Below are 20,815 nucleotides of genomic sequence, written 5' to 3'. Positions count from 1 at the left end.
ACCCTCTACAAAAAGTTGACGCAGCATGTCGATACTGTTATAAAAACAACATGGGGGTGAATGATCAAAGTTTTTACCCCAGAATACTAGTGGTAAAGTACTTTTAAAAGTCGCAATTTTTTTGCACAGAGCAGAGTTGCGCAAAAATGTTGTGACTTTTGACAATTTCATGCAAGTTTAAAGCAGCTTCGCCTAAAGGGGCCGAATTTGGGAGGAGCTAGGACGGAGTGTGGCTATGCCCACTTGTCAAATTCTGCAAAAATGTGCGGTGTGTTTCACACCAGAAATGGTACTTCATGCCAGCTTTGACAAGCGTCCAGGGTTGCGGAGCGGCTTTGGAAGAAAACACATACTCAAGATGACTTCACTGCATTCAAACAAGCAACACTCACATTCAAATCAGCACTCACCTCTGCTAAACAGGCCTACTTCACAACCCTCATATCCTCCCTATCCTACAACCCCAAATAGCTATTCAACACTTTTAACTCTCTCCTCCGCCCTCCACTGCCCCCCCCCCCCTACCTCCGTCATCTCTGCTGAGGAGTTTGCCACTCACTACAAAAACAAGATTGACCAAACACGGCAAGTCTTTACTGTCCGACCACCACAACCCCTTTGTCTTCCACACCATTTCCCTACCCCCTTAACCTCCCTTCCCAATAACACGGAAAGAGACCTTACTCGTCTCCTCTCCAAATCACACCTCACCACATGTGCTCTCGACCCCATCCCATCCCACCTCCTCCCCAACCTTACCCCCACACTCATCACATTCCTAACCCATCTCTTCAACCTATCATTATCTTATGGTACTTTCCCCGCTGCCTTCAAACATGCCACGATCACGCCCATCCTCAAAAAGCCATCCCTCGACCCATCCGCCCTGTCCAGCTATCGCCCTATATCGCTGCTCCCATTTGCCTCCAAACTCCTTGAGCAACACGTTCACTTTGAACTTTCCTCCCACTTTTCATCTAACTCTCTTCGACAACCGACAATCCGGCTTCTGCCCCCACCATTCCACCGAAACTGCCCTTACCATAATCACCAATGACTTGCTTACAGCCAAAGCTAACAGACAATTCTCTGTACTCCTTCTTCTTGACCTGTCCCCTGCTTTCGATACAGCCTCCTACTACAGATCCTCTCTTCCTTTGGCGTCAAAGACCTTGCCCTATCTTGGATCTCCTCATACCTTTCTAACAGCACATTTAGCGTCTCCCACACTACCTCCTCACTCCGCCCCCTCTCTGTTGGAGTCCCTCAAAGCTCTGTCCTAGGACCCCTACTCTTCTCAATCTATACCCTTGGCCTGGGACAGCTCATAAAATCCCATGGCTTCCAGTACCATCTGTACGCTGATGACACCCAGATCTACCTCTCTGGCCCAGATGTCACCTCTCTGCTGTCCAGAATCCCAGCATGTCTAGCAGCCATATCCTCCTTCTCCTCCCGCTTCCTCAAGCTCAATGTGGACAAAACTGATCTTCTCATCTTTCCCCCATCTCGCATATCTTTCCCACCTGATCTTTCTATCACAATAAATTACATCACTCTTTCCATTGTACCGACAATCCGCTGCCTCGGAGTAACCCTTGACTCTGCCCTGTCCTTCAAACCCCACATCCAAGCTCTCGCCATCTCTTGTCGCCTCCAGCTCAAAAATATTTAAAGAATCCGTCCTTTCCTCAACCCTCAATCTACTAAACTGCTTGTGCATGCCCTCATCATCTCCCCCCTTGTTCATCTCTTGCCTCGCTACTCCTCTGCTACCCCCCCTTTGCAAATCGCTTCACTGGCTTCCATTTCTCCAGCCTATCCAGTTCAAACTACTAACACTGACCTACAAAGCCATCCATAACCTCTCTCCGTACATCTCTGAACTAATCTCCTGATATATTCCCTCACGTAACCTCCGGTCCTCCCAAGACCTCCTTCTCTCCTCCACACTTATTTTTTTTCCTCACGCAATCGCCTCCAAGATTTCTCCCGAATGTCCCCCGTCCTATGGAATTCTGTGCCTCAACACGTCTGAGGCACACCTGGATCCTTCAGACGGAACCTGAAAACCCATCTCTTCAAACAAGCTTACAGCCTGCCATGACCTTGCTTTCTGCCACCCCCAACACCGGAGCTACTGCAACCCCTCAACCTACTGTCTCCCCCATTCCTGTAGAATGTAAGCCCGCAAGGGCAGGGTCCTCTTCCCTCCGTACCAGTCTATCATTGTTAGTTTGTTTACTGTAAGTGATATCTGTATTTTGTATGTAACCCCTTATGTACAGCACCATGGAATCAATGGCGCTATATAAATTAATAATAATAAAAATAATACCATGACTGGAGTAACATTCCTGCCAAGGCACAATGGAGGCGCACGGCACTGATAAAATGCCTTAAATTCATTAAGTGGCGTGAGCCTCTTGATGAATTCGGCATATAATACTGTAGCGAGCCCCTCATTAAGACTGATAGGAACAATCCCAGTATTAATGAATCGCCCCACAGATGTCACAAAAGTTTTGTGCAACTGTGAGTTGGGTATAAATTGTGACATTTCAGAGAAAACTGTTGAATCGGGCCTTTTCTCTTTACTTGAATTATTAAACATTCTTTGAGCAAGCAAATTAGTTCTCTTCCAGAAGGAGAAGGAAGAAATAGGTGGCTCAGTGGTTAGCATTGTTGTGTGGAAGCGCTGGGGTCCTGGGTTCAAATCCCACCAAGAACAGCATCTGCAAGGAGTTTGTATGTTCTCCCCATGTTTGTGTGGGTTTCCTTGGGGTCTCTGGTTTCCTCCCGCACTCCAAAGATATACTGATAGGGAATCTAGATTGTGAGTCCCAATGGGGACAATGATGATGATAATGTCAGGAAAGTGCTGTGGAAAATGGCGCTATAGCGTGTAAATAACTTTTTTTTCTAATGCAGATAGTTATTCTGTAATTTCCAACTGATGTGTCAAAGTTGATATGAACTCAGCTCAGCTTGATGACGGCACCGCGAGTCACTGAGGTGCACAAGCGTGCTCCTCAGTGTCACTGCAGTATAGCAGGCTGGATGGTCGCGTCAAGCTACGATCCAACCTGCCATCCAGATGTAGCAGAGCTGGAGCCATCGCGGGACACTTGGATTATGTTCTCCACGTCGGAAAGGAAGGGATGAGGCTGGTTTATTGTTTTATTTTTATTGCAGAGGAATGGGCATAATAAGTTATTTGGTTTCATTTAGAATATTCAAGAAGTCTGTGTGTTTATTTCAAATAAAATATTTTATTCTCGGTGTTTTTATTTCACTTTGACTATGGGGTTAGTAATGGGGATGTCTTATAGACGCCTCTCCATTACTAACCTGGGCTTGATGTCAGCTGCCATTATAAGCTGACATCAACCCCAGCCCTATTACCCCACTGCTACCCCTACAGGGCAGTGGGCAGAGTGAGGCTAAGTGACAGAATTGGCGCATTCTATGGGTGCGCCATTTATGGGGCAGCTGAGGGCTCCTGTTTCTAGCCTCGGAGCGGGCCAATTTTCATGGCCCCTTCTTAGGCTATTACTAATAGTCCCCAGCTGTCTACCTAGCCTTTGCTAGCTGTTAAAATATGGTGACCCCTCGTCAATTTTTTTTTGAGGGTCCCCTATTTTAATAGCCAGTAAAGGCTAAGTATACAGCTGGGGGTTGATATTAGTAGCCTGGGAAGCTCCATGGGTATTACCTACTTCCCAGGCTTCAAACATCTGCCCCAGCTGTCTGCTTAACCTCCGCTAGAGACTAAAATTACGGGGAACCCCACGCCAATTTTTCTAATAAATTCTATAATTTAACAATAAATGACCCATAACCAAATCAGTCATTGTACTAATTATATATGTCACTGACATCTTTCTATCTAACTATTCTATGTATGTATAGCTATTCTCTCTATTCTAAATTGTTGGGTACCACTATGTTTTAACTGTATGTGGCGGATGTATTGTCGGGTTTCAAGGAGATGGGTGCGTCTTCTTTTTTTTTTATCACGCACCCATTGACTTGCATTGGCGAGTCTCGTCCGAGATACGCAGCAAATCGCACCAGGCTGCTATTTTTTCTCTCAGTCCGATCTCAGCTGAGAAAAAAATCGCAGATGAGTTGTCACTCATTGATTAACATTGGTCCGAGTGCAATCCGATATTTTATCGGATTGCACTTGTCCGTTTTCCTCGCACATGAGTATGAGCCCTTAAGCTTTGATCCATACACTTCCAAGAGGAGTAACAGAGGATAGAAGGAACATTTTTACAGGATTGTTGAGATTGGGGATCAGTTTCCACTCGCTGGTGCATGTGAGCGCACTAACATTGTCAGATGATTGTCCTTCTCCTCATCACCCAGAGTTTGTAGCTCTGGCAGGTTGTGATGATTTATTACTTGGTGGTTTTGTGTCCCCAGGTGTTTATCTGCTGATGGCAGCGACTAGCTCCTATCTTTACAAAACACTAAAGCCACAAGTCGTTTTACAGTGACAGATGCCGACCAGATTGTCATTGTGATTAAGATTTTATGACATTCAACTAGAAACGCTGCTTGGTTATTTTATTAGCATTGCTGCCTGTGTGCCTTCTAATTACCTGTATTGTTAATTTTGATTGTAAGGTGATGTCTCCGTTTAAAACCACTTTCTTGTATTAGGGATTTTATTTAAATAATACCTTAAAGGGATATTCTTGTGTGCAAACCTATTTGAAGTATGTGGTACAAAGTAAAAATCCTTACACCCCTTCTCAATCATTATATTCTGCCCATGTAAAATAACAGCTATACTCTGCTCCGGTGTGTGCCCTTTCCAGTGATGTCAGCGCCTGCACTCCCAGGATGCATGAGACATTGGCTGCAGGGCTTGCGTGACATTGGCTGCAGGGCTTGCATGATATAATCAGCAGCAGGGCTGTGGAGTCTGTAAGCCAAAACCTCCGACTCCTCAATTTCCCTGACTCTGACTCCACAGCCCTGCCTCACTACTGAGCGTGTGCATAAAGTGCAGCCATGATTCATCTCCTCTAAAAGCTGTGATCCTTAAATCAGGAACAGAACAGACAATCTATAGGACATTTCAGAACTTTCCCAAAGTTACTGAAAAAATATTCAGCATATCCTGCATTGTACTACTGTACAAATTTATTATATATTTTAGCATTCGCGAGTCACTCCATTTTATACCAACTCTTACTCCAACTTCTTACCAAAATGGACACCGACTTCACAACGCGGATCAGCAGGTCCGTATCACACATGATGGGGTAAGATGCGTTTCTCAGTGGACCATATCACACATGATGAGGTGAGATGTGGCTCAGAGGGCATGGTCAGTTCACAGCTGGGGCAGCTACAGTGTAGGAGATGTGGTCGAACACCGAAGACTGCTGTATCTATGGTGTTTAAGTGTCGTGCTCAGATACTTAAAGTGAACTTGACAGTTGATATATGCTGCCGAAGGATTGGCTTCTGCTGTGTTGTATCAGCCAGGTATGTTTGAATAACATTAAAAACATAGTGTAAAAGACCAGTTAGACAGGCAGGTTCCCGGCGGCTTTTCCCCGCTCGGTGCCTTGGATTGACAGTCTCTGCCTTCCTGCACGTAGAGGGAGAGACGTGACAATCCAGGGCAGAAGGTTGGGAGAAGCCGCCTGTTTGGCAGCGTGACTCAGTTCCCAGTGGCTATTAGAGTATGTTTCTCTGAAACGCCGCAGAGTTTGAGTCAAACATACATGGCTGAGATGCTCCAGCCAGTGCCTGATATTAATTGATTATATAATTAATAAAAAAAAATTGTGACCATCCCTTTGAGGCAGTGTTTGCCTGTTTTGCCAGACATAATAGTGCCTCTACTCTATTGTGTTTATCAAAAAGACAGAAAGGAAGGTGGAGGTTGGGGAAAGAAAAAAAATGTCTCCATAATGTAATCATCCAAAAGACCTGACATCTTGGCGATGATCTGATCCAGTCGTCTAGCCTTTACAGTCTGGCCCTTGACAGGCGCTCAGGTCCTTGCATTTTTAAGAACTAACTGTTCATCTGCTGCCTTGTGTATGTCCCACCCCATTGACAGAAGCCTTTGTAAAGATATTCACTTTACCTGCCAGTTCTGGTAATTTTATGCCTGAATGCATGGGCCCAATCTCATGGGTTGAGCATAATTAAAGGGCAGCAGCAGGATCTGTTTTTTTTTCATGCCCAAGTTAAACAAAGTAATGGCCACCACCATCCTAGGAGCATAGTTACCCCATTAATGTGGCAGTGGTGCCCAGTGAGTGACACGCCTCACATTCACTCTCTGCTCCAGTGATGCATACAGGTACTGTACCAGCAGGCAGGATGGTACTCTTTAGATGTCATTTCCTGAAAGATGTCTACAATCCTTGTAGGGAAAAAATAAAGCACAAAACTTTCAGGAAAGGATGTTGCAGATTTCAGCTTTCAGTAGAGTCATTCAGCACTTACATTGTGGGAGAATAAATTGTTTTACCAATACCTTGGACTCAAGCATCCATTATCTGCTTCTTCACAACGTGGTGATCATTCAATACAGTCAAGAGAGGAAGTATACACATTAATCAGCTGTAACAGTAATACATCACAATCTACTGTTTCCTCCAGTAACAGAAGCCTGCAGCTGTTGTGGACAGTTATATGCCTACTCTCCATCTCCTTATAAGAAGGTTGTAGTGTCTTAGTCGGCTGCATTTCCCACCTACCCCATGTCCCAGCCCTGCCTATAGGTGACTGGCTGTAGACTGGACTAGCCTGTACACCAAGGACATAAAATAAAGTGAGAAGCTTCGGATGGTGTACCATACCATAACGGACTTATTCTATAGACCATATTATCTCTGCCCGTTTGAGCTCATGGTTTTGTGTCTTCCATGTTACTTTGGTCATATTTATGAAGTCTCATGGATAATGACTGAGGGAAACACTGACTCATGGTCGTCTTGCTGCTCTCTGCTAAGCTGAGCCATTGGCAGGCGGATGGCATACCCGCTGTGCCAGCTTTGTGCCTTCTGTTAATATTTAGGCTTTAGTGATTTATTTCTCACTACATATATGTCCCGGTCTTGTGGTCAGATTTGCTGTACCCTCGCTCAGTTGTCGGCTGGGATGTCAGACTATATATATTTCACACCCATGATTAATATGTGGATTTGCAGGTCTCTGCAGTTACATAGCACATGGCTCAAATAAATCACAGTTTCTACAACACTAGGTTGCTTAGTCAATGTGTTTTAAAATGTATTTCCACGTTTCTGAACCAGTGTGCAGCTTATGTTTTTTTGTGCAATCTGCACAAGTCAAATGCATTTATAATATTTGTTTTACTAAGCTTTTTTTTGCACTATTCCTGTTTCTGTATTTTAATCTGGAGTTTTTAGTCTAGATCTTCTGATTTTCCTTGGTTCAGTCAACAAGCCTATCTAAGATCCTAAAGGAACCTGCCAGCATTGGGGGTTGTATAATTACACTATGACTCCGCCTTCCCGGTGCAGTGACACCCCCTGTGCTCTTCCAGCCTGGTTGGCATGTTGATTCTGGGCTCTAAGTCTCCTGATTGGCTCGTCGCTTCTCTACAAACATGGTAGAGTTCCTATAATGCTGAGGAACAGTCCGGGACCTTTTCTACACCAGGTTATTAGATATATATGGTCAGCTTTATCAATTTTGATTGCTAGACACTGCACGTCAGGGACATTTTAAGTCTATGTTTAATGCTGTTTGAGAAATTATTTTTTTTATTTATAAATCCGTCTGATTTTAACACTGTCTAGTCTAAGTTTATTCACCTATTAGTTGGGTTACGTTCTGGCTCCTACATATGGCCACAAGTTATTGCACACTAGGCCACACCCCTTTCTGGTAAACCACATCCTTTTCCAATAAAATGACACCCACTTGTCAGACAAGTCATTAGAAGTGCCTTTCCACCTATGCTTTGGTAGTTGTTGATTGGCTACAGTGGTGATATTACATTAAACATAGAACCTACGCTATGGGTGTATATCAGTCTCATAGTCCCATAAGGGAAAAGGGGGGTTGTTATACCTCCCTACATCTATCAACCTATAAATAATCGGAGTAATCAACCCCAAAAACACATAGTATACTTTAGATAAAGTTAAAAGGGTATACATTTTATTGTAATTACATTAGAAATAGAACAAACAGTAAAATAATCAATTGGTATAAGGTGAAGATATATGAAAATCACAGAAGAACACAGTCCATAAGATATGGCACATAAATCCTGAAGACCTAAATATCAACGTGACAAGCCAGTGTTTTGGTGCTTATCTATAAGGTTATCCTCAACAACTAGAGATATATAATTACCCCATAAGACATGTGTATACTAAGGGGACGTATGGTACATATAAAGGAAATTGTACCGGATAAATAAATCTCTCATAAAGGTTGTTTAGGGAGGATAAGGCTTACCCATGGCAGCAAGTAGTAAAGTGTCCGTGTGCGATCTTCGCCCCGACACGTTTCGCGTGGTGGGCTTCCTCTGGGGGCGGTGTGCGTTGTATGCGTCTTGTATCCTTTTATGTGCCCGTCTAAGGTGTAATTGGAGTATTGTGCCACCAATATCGGCGCACATGCAATGAATCTCCAGCTGCACGCACGTCACTTCCGGCAATCGCGATGACTGTGCGGGTCAAGGAAAAATTTCCTGTGACTGTGATATTACATTGTCTGTGTGACAAGCTGCATCTTGCCATTGTGCTCCGAAGCTTGTACCATCTACAAAGGCTGAGCCTGGTGATTGGACGCAACAGTTAAGAGCGCAGTCGGTGTGACATTTTATATATATATATATATATATATAATATTATAGCCAGCCATGCAGCTCTGGCAAAAATTAAGAGACCACTGCACAGTTTTCTCTCCATGTCTGACAGCCATTCCATTCCAGTGTCAGTTGAGTTCCAACCAAAGTCCACCTCATTCTACTTATTGTGCTTCTGATTAGGTGATCACCTGAACCAAATCTTATGTAACGAGGGAAAGTATAAAAAAACCACTGCTGTGGTCTTCACAATCCTCTTGCAATAGGACAAGCTGGATGGCAAAACAAATGCTAGGAATAGCCCAAAAGTAATTTGAATGAAAAAATAACTTTTAGCCATGCCAAAGGAGTTGAAAAGAAAATTGTTGAGTGAGGAAAAGAAGGGCTCAATTCTGGCTTTACTAGCAGAGGGATATAGTGAGCGTCATGTTGCCTCCATCCTTAAAATTTCAAAGACGGCAGTCCATTACAACAAGGTCAAGCAGCAAGCAGGCATTGGGGACAACAAAACTACAGACCGGCAGAGGAGGTGAAAGCGACTCTCCACTGACCGGGATGACCGTCATCTTATTCGAATGTCACTCAGCAACTGCAGGATGAGATCAAGTCACCTACAAAGGGAATGGCAAATGGCAGCTGGGGTGAAGTGCACGGCAACTACAGTTGGTAACAGGCTCCTAGAGGCCTCAAGTCATGTAAAGCTAGAAAAAAGCCTTTCATCAATGAGAAGCAAAGGAGAGCCAGGCTGAAGTTTGCCAAAGACCATAAGGATTGGACCATAGAGGACTGGAGTAAGGTAATCTTCTCTGATGAGTCTAATTTTCAACTTTGCCCAACACCTGGTCGTCTAATGGTTAGACGGAGACCTGGAGAGGCGTACAAGCCACAGTGTCTTGCACCCACTGTGAAATTTGGTGGAGGATCGGTGATGATCTTCTTGGGATGCTTCAGCAAGGCTGGAATTGGGCAGGTTAATCTTTGCGAAGGACGTATCAATCAAGCCGCATACAAGGTTATCCTTGAAAAACACTTGCTTCCTTCTGCTCAGGCGATGTTCCCCAACTCTGAGGACTGTGTTTTCCAGCAGGACAATGCCCCATGCCACATCTAGGTCTATCAATGTGCTGATGAAGGAGCTCCACATCAAGACCCTGTCATGGCCAGCCCAATCTCCAGACCTGAACCCCATTGAAAACCTCTGAAATGTAATCTAGGAAGATGTAGTCACAAGCCATCAAACAAAGAAGAACTGCTTACATTTTTGTGCCAGGAGTGGCATAAGGTCACCCAAAAGCAGTGTGAAAGACTGGTGGAAAGCATGCCAAGAAGCATGAAAGCTGGGATTAAAAATCATGGTTATTCCACCAAATATTGATTTCTGAACTCTTCCTGAGTTAAAACATGAGTGTTGTTGTTTCTAAATTAATAAGAACTTGTTTTCTTTTCATTATTTGAGGTCTGAAAGCACTGTTTCTTTTTTATTATTTTGACGATTTCTCATTTGCAACAAATAAATACAAAATTTTTAGCTTTAATTTCGGAGACATGTTGTCAGTAGTTTATAGAATAAAACAACAATGTACATTTTACTCAAATATACCTATAAAGAGAAAAACCAGAGAAAATGAAAATTTTGCAGTGGTCTCTTAATTTTTGCCAGAGCTGTATATATTATAATAAATATATATAAATCAAAAGCCGATTGAGACTATGTGCCCACGTTGCGGAAGTGAAGCAGAAAATTTCTGCTTCATTTCCACATGTCCTTTCCCGGAAAAACGCATGCGGCATTTCGCAAGCGTTTATCGCGCGTTTTCGACATGCGGAATTGCCTTGCATTTTTTATTGCATTGGAAAGGCAATTCCGCATGCGGAAACGCAAAATAAATTGACATGCTGCGGATTTTTGCACGCATCAAAAACGCTGCGGAAAAATCCGCAGCATGGGCATAGAACTTGCGGATTCTCATTGGGGACCATGGGGTGCGGATTACCAAGCATTTTACAAGTGTTTCCGCTGCGGAAATTCCACATCAAATACGCTTGTAAAACGCTACGTGGGCACATACCCTTAAGCTTTGGCTAGGAATTTGCTGCAGTCTACTGGTGGCACCACCTGGGGTAAGAGGGAGGAGCAGACTTATCCAAACTGTGTCCAGTACTTAGAAGTGTTGCGGAGAACTGCTCCCGCTACATACAACATTTTGCTCCGCTACATACAACATTTCGCTCCGCTGCTCCTGATTCACCCACCTGTGGCTAGCCACTTCTGCTGAATTCCCAGCTCACATTGAAGCGCTGTGCGGTGAAGGCGGTGCTCACTGGCATCTGTGCCCATCGGTTCCTGCTGCATTCAGTGCCCACATCGAAGTGCTGTACAAGAATGTATACGTGTGGGCGCTAGCAAGCACAAAGCGTCCATGCATAGGATCTGCTCAAGGTGAAGTAGTGTTGATTCCACGTATTGACTTATACCCATCTGAATCTGGCTTGCAATTCCACCTAAATCATCATCAGTTTCCAGTAAAACCTGCATTTTCTAGGGTCATCAATAAATCACAAGGTCAAACACTTGATCATGTTGGAAATTAATTGCCTGTACCAGTTTTTAGTTATGGATAATTGTACGTTGCCTTCTAAGGAGAAGAGTGGATGTGAAAATAAAGGTTTTGGATTCCATTTTGCAGGGAAAGATAATTAAAAAAATAGTAACAAGGTATTTACCCGGATTGTTGTTTCTTTTGTAATCATATAGCAGCAGAATGTAGGGGCAGAGAGCCTGACTCCAGTGATGTGTCACTTACTAGGCTGCTTGCTGTAGTTTGCATAGAATCCCTGTTTTCCCTGATGTAGATGTAGTAGTGGTCAGCATCCTGCGCTCTGTATAACCCCGCCCCCACCCCTGATTGGCATCTTCCTGTGTACATTGTCAGCAAGCTGCCAATCAGTGGTGGGGGCGCAGTTACACAGATTAATGTTGATTGGCCCACACATGAGACCTAGTCCCGCAGTGATAATTTCCTGCTGATAAAAAGAATGGCTTTATTGAAAGTACAGCACACAGCCTAATAAGTGATTCAGCCATTGAATCTGGGTCTCTGTTCTCTACATTATGTTGCTCTCAGATTACATAGCAAAAAATAAATAAAAGTCCCCATTTTAGGATGAGCCATCTGCCAGTAATGCGTTATTTTTTACTTTTGATTTTAAAGATTTTTTTTATTTAGCATTCTGTTCTGCAAACTTCATGGATCTATGTGATCTAATGGGGCAGAGGTGATTCTTGACTTCACAATATAGGAGACGTTGAGCTAAGTCTATAAGATGCCTGTGTGGACACCGTATAGAGCAGCTTTCTAGTCATTTGTAATTGGATTAAAGATTAGGTTTTATTTAGTCACAGTGACCTTGCATAGTACTTTCACAGTTAGATGACACTATCAGTAAGTCCAGGCTGTCAGGAAATTTATTTTTTACGTTTCTAGACACTTTCTGTGTTGGTGCTGGGCTGATATTGTTACATCAGCATGGACGATGGTCTCGGTATTTTTTATTTGGGCACTGCACATTACATATAAGTGCGCTCGAACATCAGTAAATGCAGTAGTTCATGGTCCGCTTCCTTGGCGCTGCTTTCAGACACCAGTGGGTTTCCAGGAGGACGGTGGATGTCCGGCGTTACCGGGTGTTGTATGGACACTCGCTCAGCCGATAGGGTACAAAGTCATTTTATCATCAACTGAGCGAGTGCATCTGTGCAACACGTGTTATCGGCTGACATCCACCGTCCTCTTAGATAGACACTGGTCATGGTCACTGGTGTCTGGCAGCGGCACCAAGGAAGCAGACCATATTAAAAGCTACGGGATGTGCATATACCGTTTCTGGGAAGGAGCCGCCAACTTCTGCTGTCCAAATTACCTGAGTGAGTGAAGTTAGTTGTGCGCTCAGCACAGCTGCACCAGGTTAGTGTAGCACTGTAACCGGCAATTTCCACGTCATCCCCAGGTAATGCCCTGTGTGTGAGGGTTTTCTTTTTTTTTGTTTCTAACGTCAGTAAAGGCCACTTCCCCAGTGAACAACATATTCATTCATTATAAATGAATCTGTCAACAGATTTTTGCTAACTCATCTGACCGCACCATTGATGTAAGGGCAGAAACCCTGATTCCAGTAATGTATCACTTGCTGGGCTGCTTGCTGTAGTTTTGATTAAAATCTGTTTTATCTGCTGCAGATGTAGCAGTTCTCTGAATGCTGAGCTCTCTACATGTGGATTTCCTGAGCCATAAAGTTAATCTAAAAGTGCTCCAGTTATGTGTGATATTGCAAGATTTACCATTTTTTATAAAGTCATGAACCGGGAAAAAAAAATTTTTTTTTAAATACATTTAATACAAATGCCTGATTTAAATAGTATGACATCTAATGATGACATTCCATTTAAGAAATTTGGCACATCTTACTCCAGCGGACTCTCAAAAAGGTAAGCATAAAACCACCAGTCTTTAGAAATCAGTCCATTAAAGGAGTAACTGCAGGCTACCAAATAGTGACAGTCTGCGATACGCACACTGTCACGACTTCCATGCCACGCCCACGCGCCCGCTGTCACGACTTCCGTGCCACGTGCCCGCTGTCACGACTTCCGTGCCACGTGCCCGCTGTCACGACTTCCGTGCCACGTGCCCGCTGTCACGACTTCCGTACCACGCGCCCCCTGTCACGACTTCCGTGCCACGCGCCCGCTGTCACGACTTCCGTGCCACGCGCCCACTGTCACGACTTCCGTGCCACGCGCCCGCTGTCACTACTTCCGTGCCACGCGCCCGCTGTCACGACTTCGGTGCCACGCGCCCGCTGTCACGACTTCGGTGCCACGCGCCCGCTGTCACGACTTCCATGCGAAGCCAGGTGAGACCAGTTTGCACGTGACCACAAGTATATAAATAGTGTACATGCGGTCAATTTACTGCCCAGCTGCACAGAGAATACAGGGGAATCAAGACAGTGTACCCATCTCACATTGTCACGAATCAGCAGTCTACAGTCACATAGACTGACTGCAGAGTTTTCTCTTGGGTCTGGAACACCCCTTTAACTTGTTTACCCTGATGTTTCCTAAATCTGCCCTCTTCTGAGCGGTAGACAGAAGATAAGTAGCTGGTAGCAAAGTCAGTGCCATTATTTCATGATCAAAAATGTTTCAAGTGACAAAGTACATCTACATAGGGGAAGAGTGAGCACGGTCTAACAGCGGAGAGCGATGATATGAATAGTCCGGAAAACTGATTTTGCAAGATAGTGGAATTAAACCACATACACACCATGTTCGTAGGTGTCTGCAGCAGTGACGTGTTCTGTCTGAATCCATGGATGTTCTAGATGTCAACCAGTAGTGCAGACTGTCATTATCTGTTGGAAATTTGATATATTATGTCTCTAACTTTTTTATGCATCTTCCGCAGGTCATGATTGTTGCGAGCATGTGAAAGTCCTATTGTTTGCCTCTAAGAAAGGCCTATCTGCCATAGTAGCACAGGAGGACTTCGAGTTTATCAAAGACGAAGCTTATGAGTCGGCTCAGTTTTTAGCATCCAGCGCTGGGAACCAGCAAGCTCTGCTATTTGCCAAGTTCTTTTTGAATAAATCAAGATCCTCCCCTGGGGATGCCATCGTCTTGGATAAGAAGATCACATTGGCATTTCGACATTTACGGTTACCAAGTGGATGGAACGTTTTGGGAGATTTCCCAAGTATTACAGGTAATGGCTCTGGTAAAATGGTATACTTGGTCAAAAGTTGCTACAGAATATATAGTGGCTAATAAATGGTGCTTTTCTGAAATAATTTAATGACGGGTAAACTAGAAGATGCGTATAAAAGACCATTGGGTGCTCATTAAGGTCTGACCGCTATTCTCTTAAGGTTCAATCATATGAAGTGACTTGTTAATAGTCTGAGGCTGCAGTGTCGGCACAATCTCATTTATGTGTTCTTAGGGTTACTACCTTTGCCATCCAAAGATATCGGCTAACTTTACACGTGTAACTAATAGGGTGTGGTTGTAGGTGAGCGACATTACACAGAATACTGTACTAGGGAAAAGCAGTGATTTTCCTTGTACTGATTGCAATGTGCACATTGTAGATTCAGACTGAAGGCAGCTAAACCACAGATAGACACATATGGTAACCAGAAGTAAACGAGCGCGTGTGAAACAAACCAAAGGATGTGTTAAACCTTAAATTACTCAGTGTCCCCCTTTCACTTTGATAACTGATCTACACCTACTTGGTATCCTCTCTAGCATCTTCATCAGGTAGTGGATGTCTGTTCTAGCTGTAAGAAAACCACAACCATTAAGGTGTCTTACATTTAGGGGGGCTGTGAGCTGAACGGTTGGTAAGGTGGCAGTTCTCCCACACAACCCTTCCATACACAAGCACTCGGCCCGCCCAAGTATGCCACTGCAGACACCCCTGTGAGCAGACCATCTACCATGAGAACAGGTCTAATACTTCATTCATCTGCATCAGTTTAAAGCTGGGGCACTTCTCAAACATATTATATTCTATCTGAGAGCATGATTTAGAGACTGAGACCCTGATTCCAGTGATGGTACTTTACTGGTTGCTGAAGTTAGAAACGGTGTTATCTGCTGCAGATCTTGCAGTTCCCAAAATGCTGAGCTCTGTATAACTCTGCCTACACTGCTGATTAACAGTTTTCTGCCTATGCACAGTGTACACAAAAAGCTGCAGCTGCCAATCATTGGTGTGGTTGCAGTCATACAAAGCTCATGAATATGGAGACCTACATGGCAGCAGGTTTACTAGTCCTCTACTGGTAACGTCCTGCTGATTTAAACAGTGATTTTGATCAAAACTGCAGCAATCAGCCCAATAAGTGATACAATGTTGAAATCAGGGTCTCTACATCATGCTGCTCACTGATTAGGTATCAAAAACCTGGTGAGAGACTCCCTTTCACACCCGTGTTTTGAATACGTGTAGTGTTCATTTTCACACATACTGCAAGTATTCAAATGAATGGGTCTGTGCAAGTTTATGTTTTCACGGACGGTGTGTCCTTGGGCAAAAAACGCTGACATGTCTGTTTTATACCTGCTGCACGGGCCGTAACATGTCCCAAAGTGCACACTAATGACATTTGTGTGTCACCCATGTGACACGTACTGGTGCCTGGGAATCGGCAGTACAGTTTGCGCTGTTCCCAAGCGTCCGGATACTGCAGGGATCTGTCATCTTTGTCCGCTGCTTTCGCTGCGATCAGTGTGAGCAAGGAACAATGTTGAGAGTTGTATTCTGCCCTGCTGTGTCCAGCAAGTGTAAAGTAAGAATAAAATAAAAATCTAATTCCCTGAAACAATTGCCCCCTGGAATAAAAATTAAATAAAAAACAACCATAATGCTCAGCTGTCCGACATACTGTCCCACGTGTAACCCATCTGATCGACAATTCTGCATCAGCGTCTGCGGTGGCTTGAGGCGACCGCACTTGTTGAGGAGAATGACTCGCTTCAGCGACCACGCCCCTGAACTAAACAACACTCAGTGAGCTCAGCGCATGTCAGGGCCCCTCTTGCTGGAGCGAGTCATTCTCCTCAGCTCCTCAGCATGTTCGGTCAAGTTGATTACAGCGTGGAACAGTTATTTCATTATTCACACAGGTGAGTATAAGGTTTTTTTTATTTTATTCTTATTTTTACAGGTTTTGGAGACAGCGGCAGCAGAATACTACTTTCAACATTGTCCCCTGGGGGTGCTGATCGCAGCTATGGCAGGGGACAATGATGAAGGCAGCGTTCAGCCCCCAGCGCTTGGGAATAGCGCAGAGGCGTAGCTAGGGGTTCAGCTACGTGGGGGGCGAAAAATCTGAGTACTCCTATAATATTATTGCTTCTTAAGTGCACACTTGACATTTAATAATGTCGACTGGGTCCCCCAATATACAGCTCCTCTATATATAGTATAGTGGACCCATAGCTCCCTTATACGGAGTTTGATGCCCCCACAGCTCCCCTATATACAGTATGATGGGCCCACAGCTTCCATATACACAGAACCACCATCAGTATATGAATGCACCAGAACCACCATCAGTATATGAATGCACCAGAACCACTATTGGTAAATGAATGTAGTGCCAGAACCACCGTCAGTAGATGAATACAGCACTACAACCACAATTTTCCTCCTCTACATACTGCCCTCAAGATACTGCGCCTTCACATTAAGATCCCTCATATACAATAAAAGTTTACCTTACACACTTGAGCAGCCGGGTGACGGCGGCAGCAGGGAGCCAGTGGCAAAGAAGTGACTTCCTCAGCCGGGTGACGACCTCTGATCAATAATGGATTGGTACATTTGTACACGATCAGGACCACGGACAGTACATGAATCCATTACCAGACCCACTGTCAGTACATGAATCCAACTTCTCCATATTGTCCCCAAACTTCTCATCTCTCCATACTTTCCACTCACGCTCCCATCTCTACATACTGTGTCGCCACTTCTCTAAATTGTCCCCAAAGCTCTCACCTCTCCATACTGTCCCGCCACGCTCCCATTTTTACATACTGTTCCCCCACTTCTCCATACTGTAACCCCACTTCTCCATATTGTCCTCCACGCTCTCAGCTCTCCATACTGTCCCCCTATGCTCTCATCTCTACATACTGTTCCCCTACTTCGCCATACAATCCCCTCACACTCTCAATTCTCCATATGGTCACCATACGCTACCAATTCTCCATCCTGTACCCCTATTTCTCCATATTGTCCCCTAAGCTTCCACCTCTCTATACTGTCCCCCCATTTCTTCATATTGTACACCTACTTCTCCATATGGGCCCCCCACTTCTCCATATTGTCCCCCACTTCTCCATATTGTCCCCCACTTCTCCATACTGTGCCCCCACTTTTCCATACAATCCCACCACACTCCCACTTCTCCATATGGTCCTCAGACGCTCCCAATTCTCCATCTGGTTCCCCCATATTGTCCACTATGCTCCCACCTCTCTATACTACCCCCACTTCTTCATATTGAACACCCTTTTCTCCATATGGTCCCCTCATTCCTTCATATTGTCCCCCATTCTCCCTCCTCTCCATACTGTCTCAACACTTCTCCATCTGGTCCACCTACCCCCACACTGCTCCATCTCACAATTTTCCACACTGCCCCATGATATCAGCAAGCACGATGCTTCCTTTGCCTCTTTGCATCTCAGTGATTTGACAGCAGCAGAGTTATGAGGTCAGCAGTGTGCGACCTCTTCACTCCACTGCACATCGGGGCACTCCGATATAGTTAAGCGTAGCGTAGCTCCGGGTACCCCGTGGTGGCCCCCCCCCTGAGCACGGGGCCTGGGGCGACCGCACCCTCTGCCCCCCCCCCCGGTAGCTATTCTACTGGAATAGCGCTAACTGACGCTGATTACCAGATGCCTGTACATGTGATACTGATGCGGCACACGGTTGCCGCACGAATGCCACACTTATCATACAAATGGACACTGATATCTCTGTTACTGATCCGGACTTGTGAAAGAGCCCTAAGACACAGACTGTCAGGGGGTGTGAGGAATTATAGGTTTGTAAAGGCTTTGGCGCTGGTGACCACTGCTCTAGCTAGTGGGAGGAGGTCCACATCAGATCCTTTCACTACTTTAATTACTTGCTCCTCTCAACAAACAGGACCGTGTGTAGACGGATTCTGCAGGTGGATGCCATGGGGATGCAACCGGAGCCTGCGTGGGCTTTCTGTGCCTCTGAAGAATATTTAGAGCTCTCGGTGACACGGCCTCTGCATTTAGAGAGGGAATTCATTATCTCTCCAATGCTTCCTGTATCTTGTACTGAGTCAGTGAGTGGTTTCTGTTACCAGACGCATTAAACACATTTATCAGTTTCCACCAGTTCAGCTGCCCAGGCTCCCATTTCTCAACTCTCCTTGAACTTTGCATCTGTGAAGCGGCTGCACTTCACAACAATACAAGACAGCCAAGGACACTTATTACAAGCAGATCGGCAGCGCCCAGGAGCCGGTGATTCTAAGACTTGTGGATCACCCGCTAGGAGCAATGTAGACACTGCCTTCTCAATGTTTCCGGGATGCGAGTGTCATCTCTGCACCTGTTTTCATATATACGGTAATAAACAATGTTTCCTGTCTGCAAAGGACAAATAAAATGTATGTGGTTAAAACCTTTTTATTTTTGGGCATTGAATATTCATTTTTATACACCAACTTTAACCTTTTTTGGAAATGAACATTTTTAGTTTTTGCAATTTCAGATTTTTCCTCCCCTTGTTCTAAAAGTCCTGACTTTTTCTGTCGACAAATGAGGATTTGTTATTTGTAGATGAGTTGTAGTTTTAAATTGCACCATTAATTTTACCGTATAATGTACTGAAAAGCAGGGAAAAAATTTAGATGGGTGAAATGGTAAAAAAAAAATCTGCCAATTTGATCTTTAAAGGGGTTGTCCAGTCTAAAATGACAAGTCTGCAGTTAAGCTGTGAGACTGCGATCAAGTATGTGATATGTTTATGCACACTCCTGGGCACGGCCTTGCACAACTCAAATGTATTGAGCGAGGCTGCACCCGCTAGACTGTTTGTGCCCGGGAGTATGCATATCACATACCTGACCGCTGTTCCCGGGAGTATGCATATCACATACCTGACCGCTGTTCCCGGGAGTATGCATATCACATACCTGACCGCTGTTCCCGGGAGTATGCATATCACATACCTGACCGTGGTTCCCGGGAATATGCATATCACATAGCTGACCGCTGTTCCCGGGAGTATGCATATCACATACCTGACCGCTGTTCCTGGGAGTATGCATATCACATAGCTGACCGCTGTTCCTGGGAGTATGCATATCACATAGCTTACCGCTGTTCCCGGGAGTATGCCTATCACATACCTGACCGCTGTTCCCGGGAGTATGCCTATCACATACCTGACTGCTGTTCCCGGGAGTATGTGACGCGCCCCTGGGCCTACTTAGTGTAGCGTTGCGCACGCGGGGACTACCCGGAGCCGGGCCTGTTGGGGGTAGTAGTTTCGTGGCGGTGACCCGGTCCGTGCCCAGGGAGTCAAACTGTGTGGCTGAGTATTAGCAGTAGATGTTGGACGACTACGCCACCCGTTGAATGCAGCTATGGAGCTGCCGCTGCAGGGCAGACCGCTGAGGCCGGTGGTACGATTGTGCAGCGTAGATGGTATAACCCCCAACGGGAGGGGTATGGCCTCAGGGCAGCCGACGTGGATGATGGGGGTAGCAGGAACCACTCAGAGACGATGCGGTGTAGTTCAGGGTCTTTACTGGTGATAAAGATAGACCCTCCCGGAGTACTGGCTAGCGATCGGGGCCTGGTCAGTCTTTGAGCAGATGGGATCTCCCCTGGCCAGGCGGAGTTGTAGGCCTCCCCAACTAATTGTACTCTTCTGGCTACCTTGCTAGAGGCGGGTAAAAGTAGCCCACGTCCCTGAGTGTACCGTGTGGTGCTCACCCGTATGGCCGGTGACTCGGGGCCTTCTAGTAGCTTCCGCTCCACGACGGCGGTGCTGGTCCCACGCGTGTGACCGTGCCTTCGGGTTTCTTGGCCAGAGGACCTGAAATCCCCTGCCGGGCGGTTTCTGCTGCTGGGTCTGGGTTAATCCCCACAGCCTCGGACTCCGGGTCCGGTGGTAACTCTTCAATCAGGGCGAGCTCTACAGCTGCCAGCCCCTGATTCCTTTTAGCACGACTTCCCCAGAGCTCCTGATCTCTCTTTCCTATAGCTGCTTCTCTTCTTCTCAACTCACTAACCCTGCCTCAGCCCCAGTTTTATATAGGGGAAGTCCTTCCCCTCCCAGGACTGGGCAGGAGGTGTGGCATGCATAGGATTCCTGACCAAGAGACCTCCCACCTGCTCTCAGACGTAATATCTCTATTACTGTGGCA

The 20,815-nt window shown here is 45.3% G+C and overlaps 1 protein-coding gene across 4 annotated transcripts in view; it reads left to right on the top strand.

The window, feature by feature from the left end:
* Window positions 1–20,815, top strand: part of AKAP13 (A-kinase anchoring protein 13) — a 269,973-nt gene that overhangs the window by 98,325 nt on the left and 150,833 nt on the right. For all 4 annotated transcript variants that reach the window (XM_073653290.1, XM_073653288.1, XM_073653289.1 and 1 more), the window contains one exon: window positions 14,290–14,586. In XM_073653290.1, the coding sequence (XP_073509391.1) occupies window positions 14,290–14,586 (297 nt within the window). The remainder of the gene's footprint in view (window positions 1–14,289; window positions 14,587–20,815) is intronic.

Source organism: Phyllobates terribilis, unplaced genomic scaffold (assembly GCF_046119375.1).
Source record: "Phyllobates terribilis strain yellow unplaced genomic scaffold, ASM4611937v1 Scaffold_11__3_contigs__length_659146591, whole genome shotgun sequence".
Lineage (NCBI taxonomy): Eukaryota > Metazoa > Chordata > Amphibia > Anura > Dendrobatidae > Phyllobates > Phyllobates terribilis.
The sequence above is the reverse complement of the archived record's forward strand: the minus strand, read 5'-3'. Positions and strand labels throughout refer to the sequence as shown.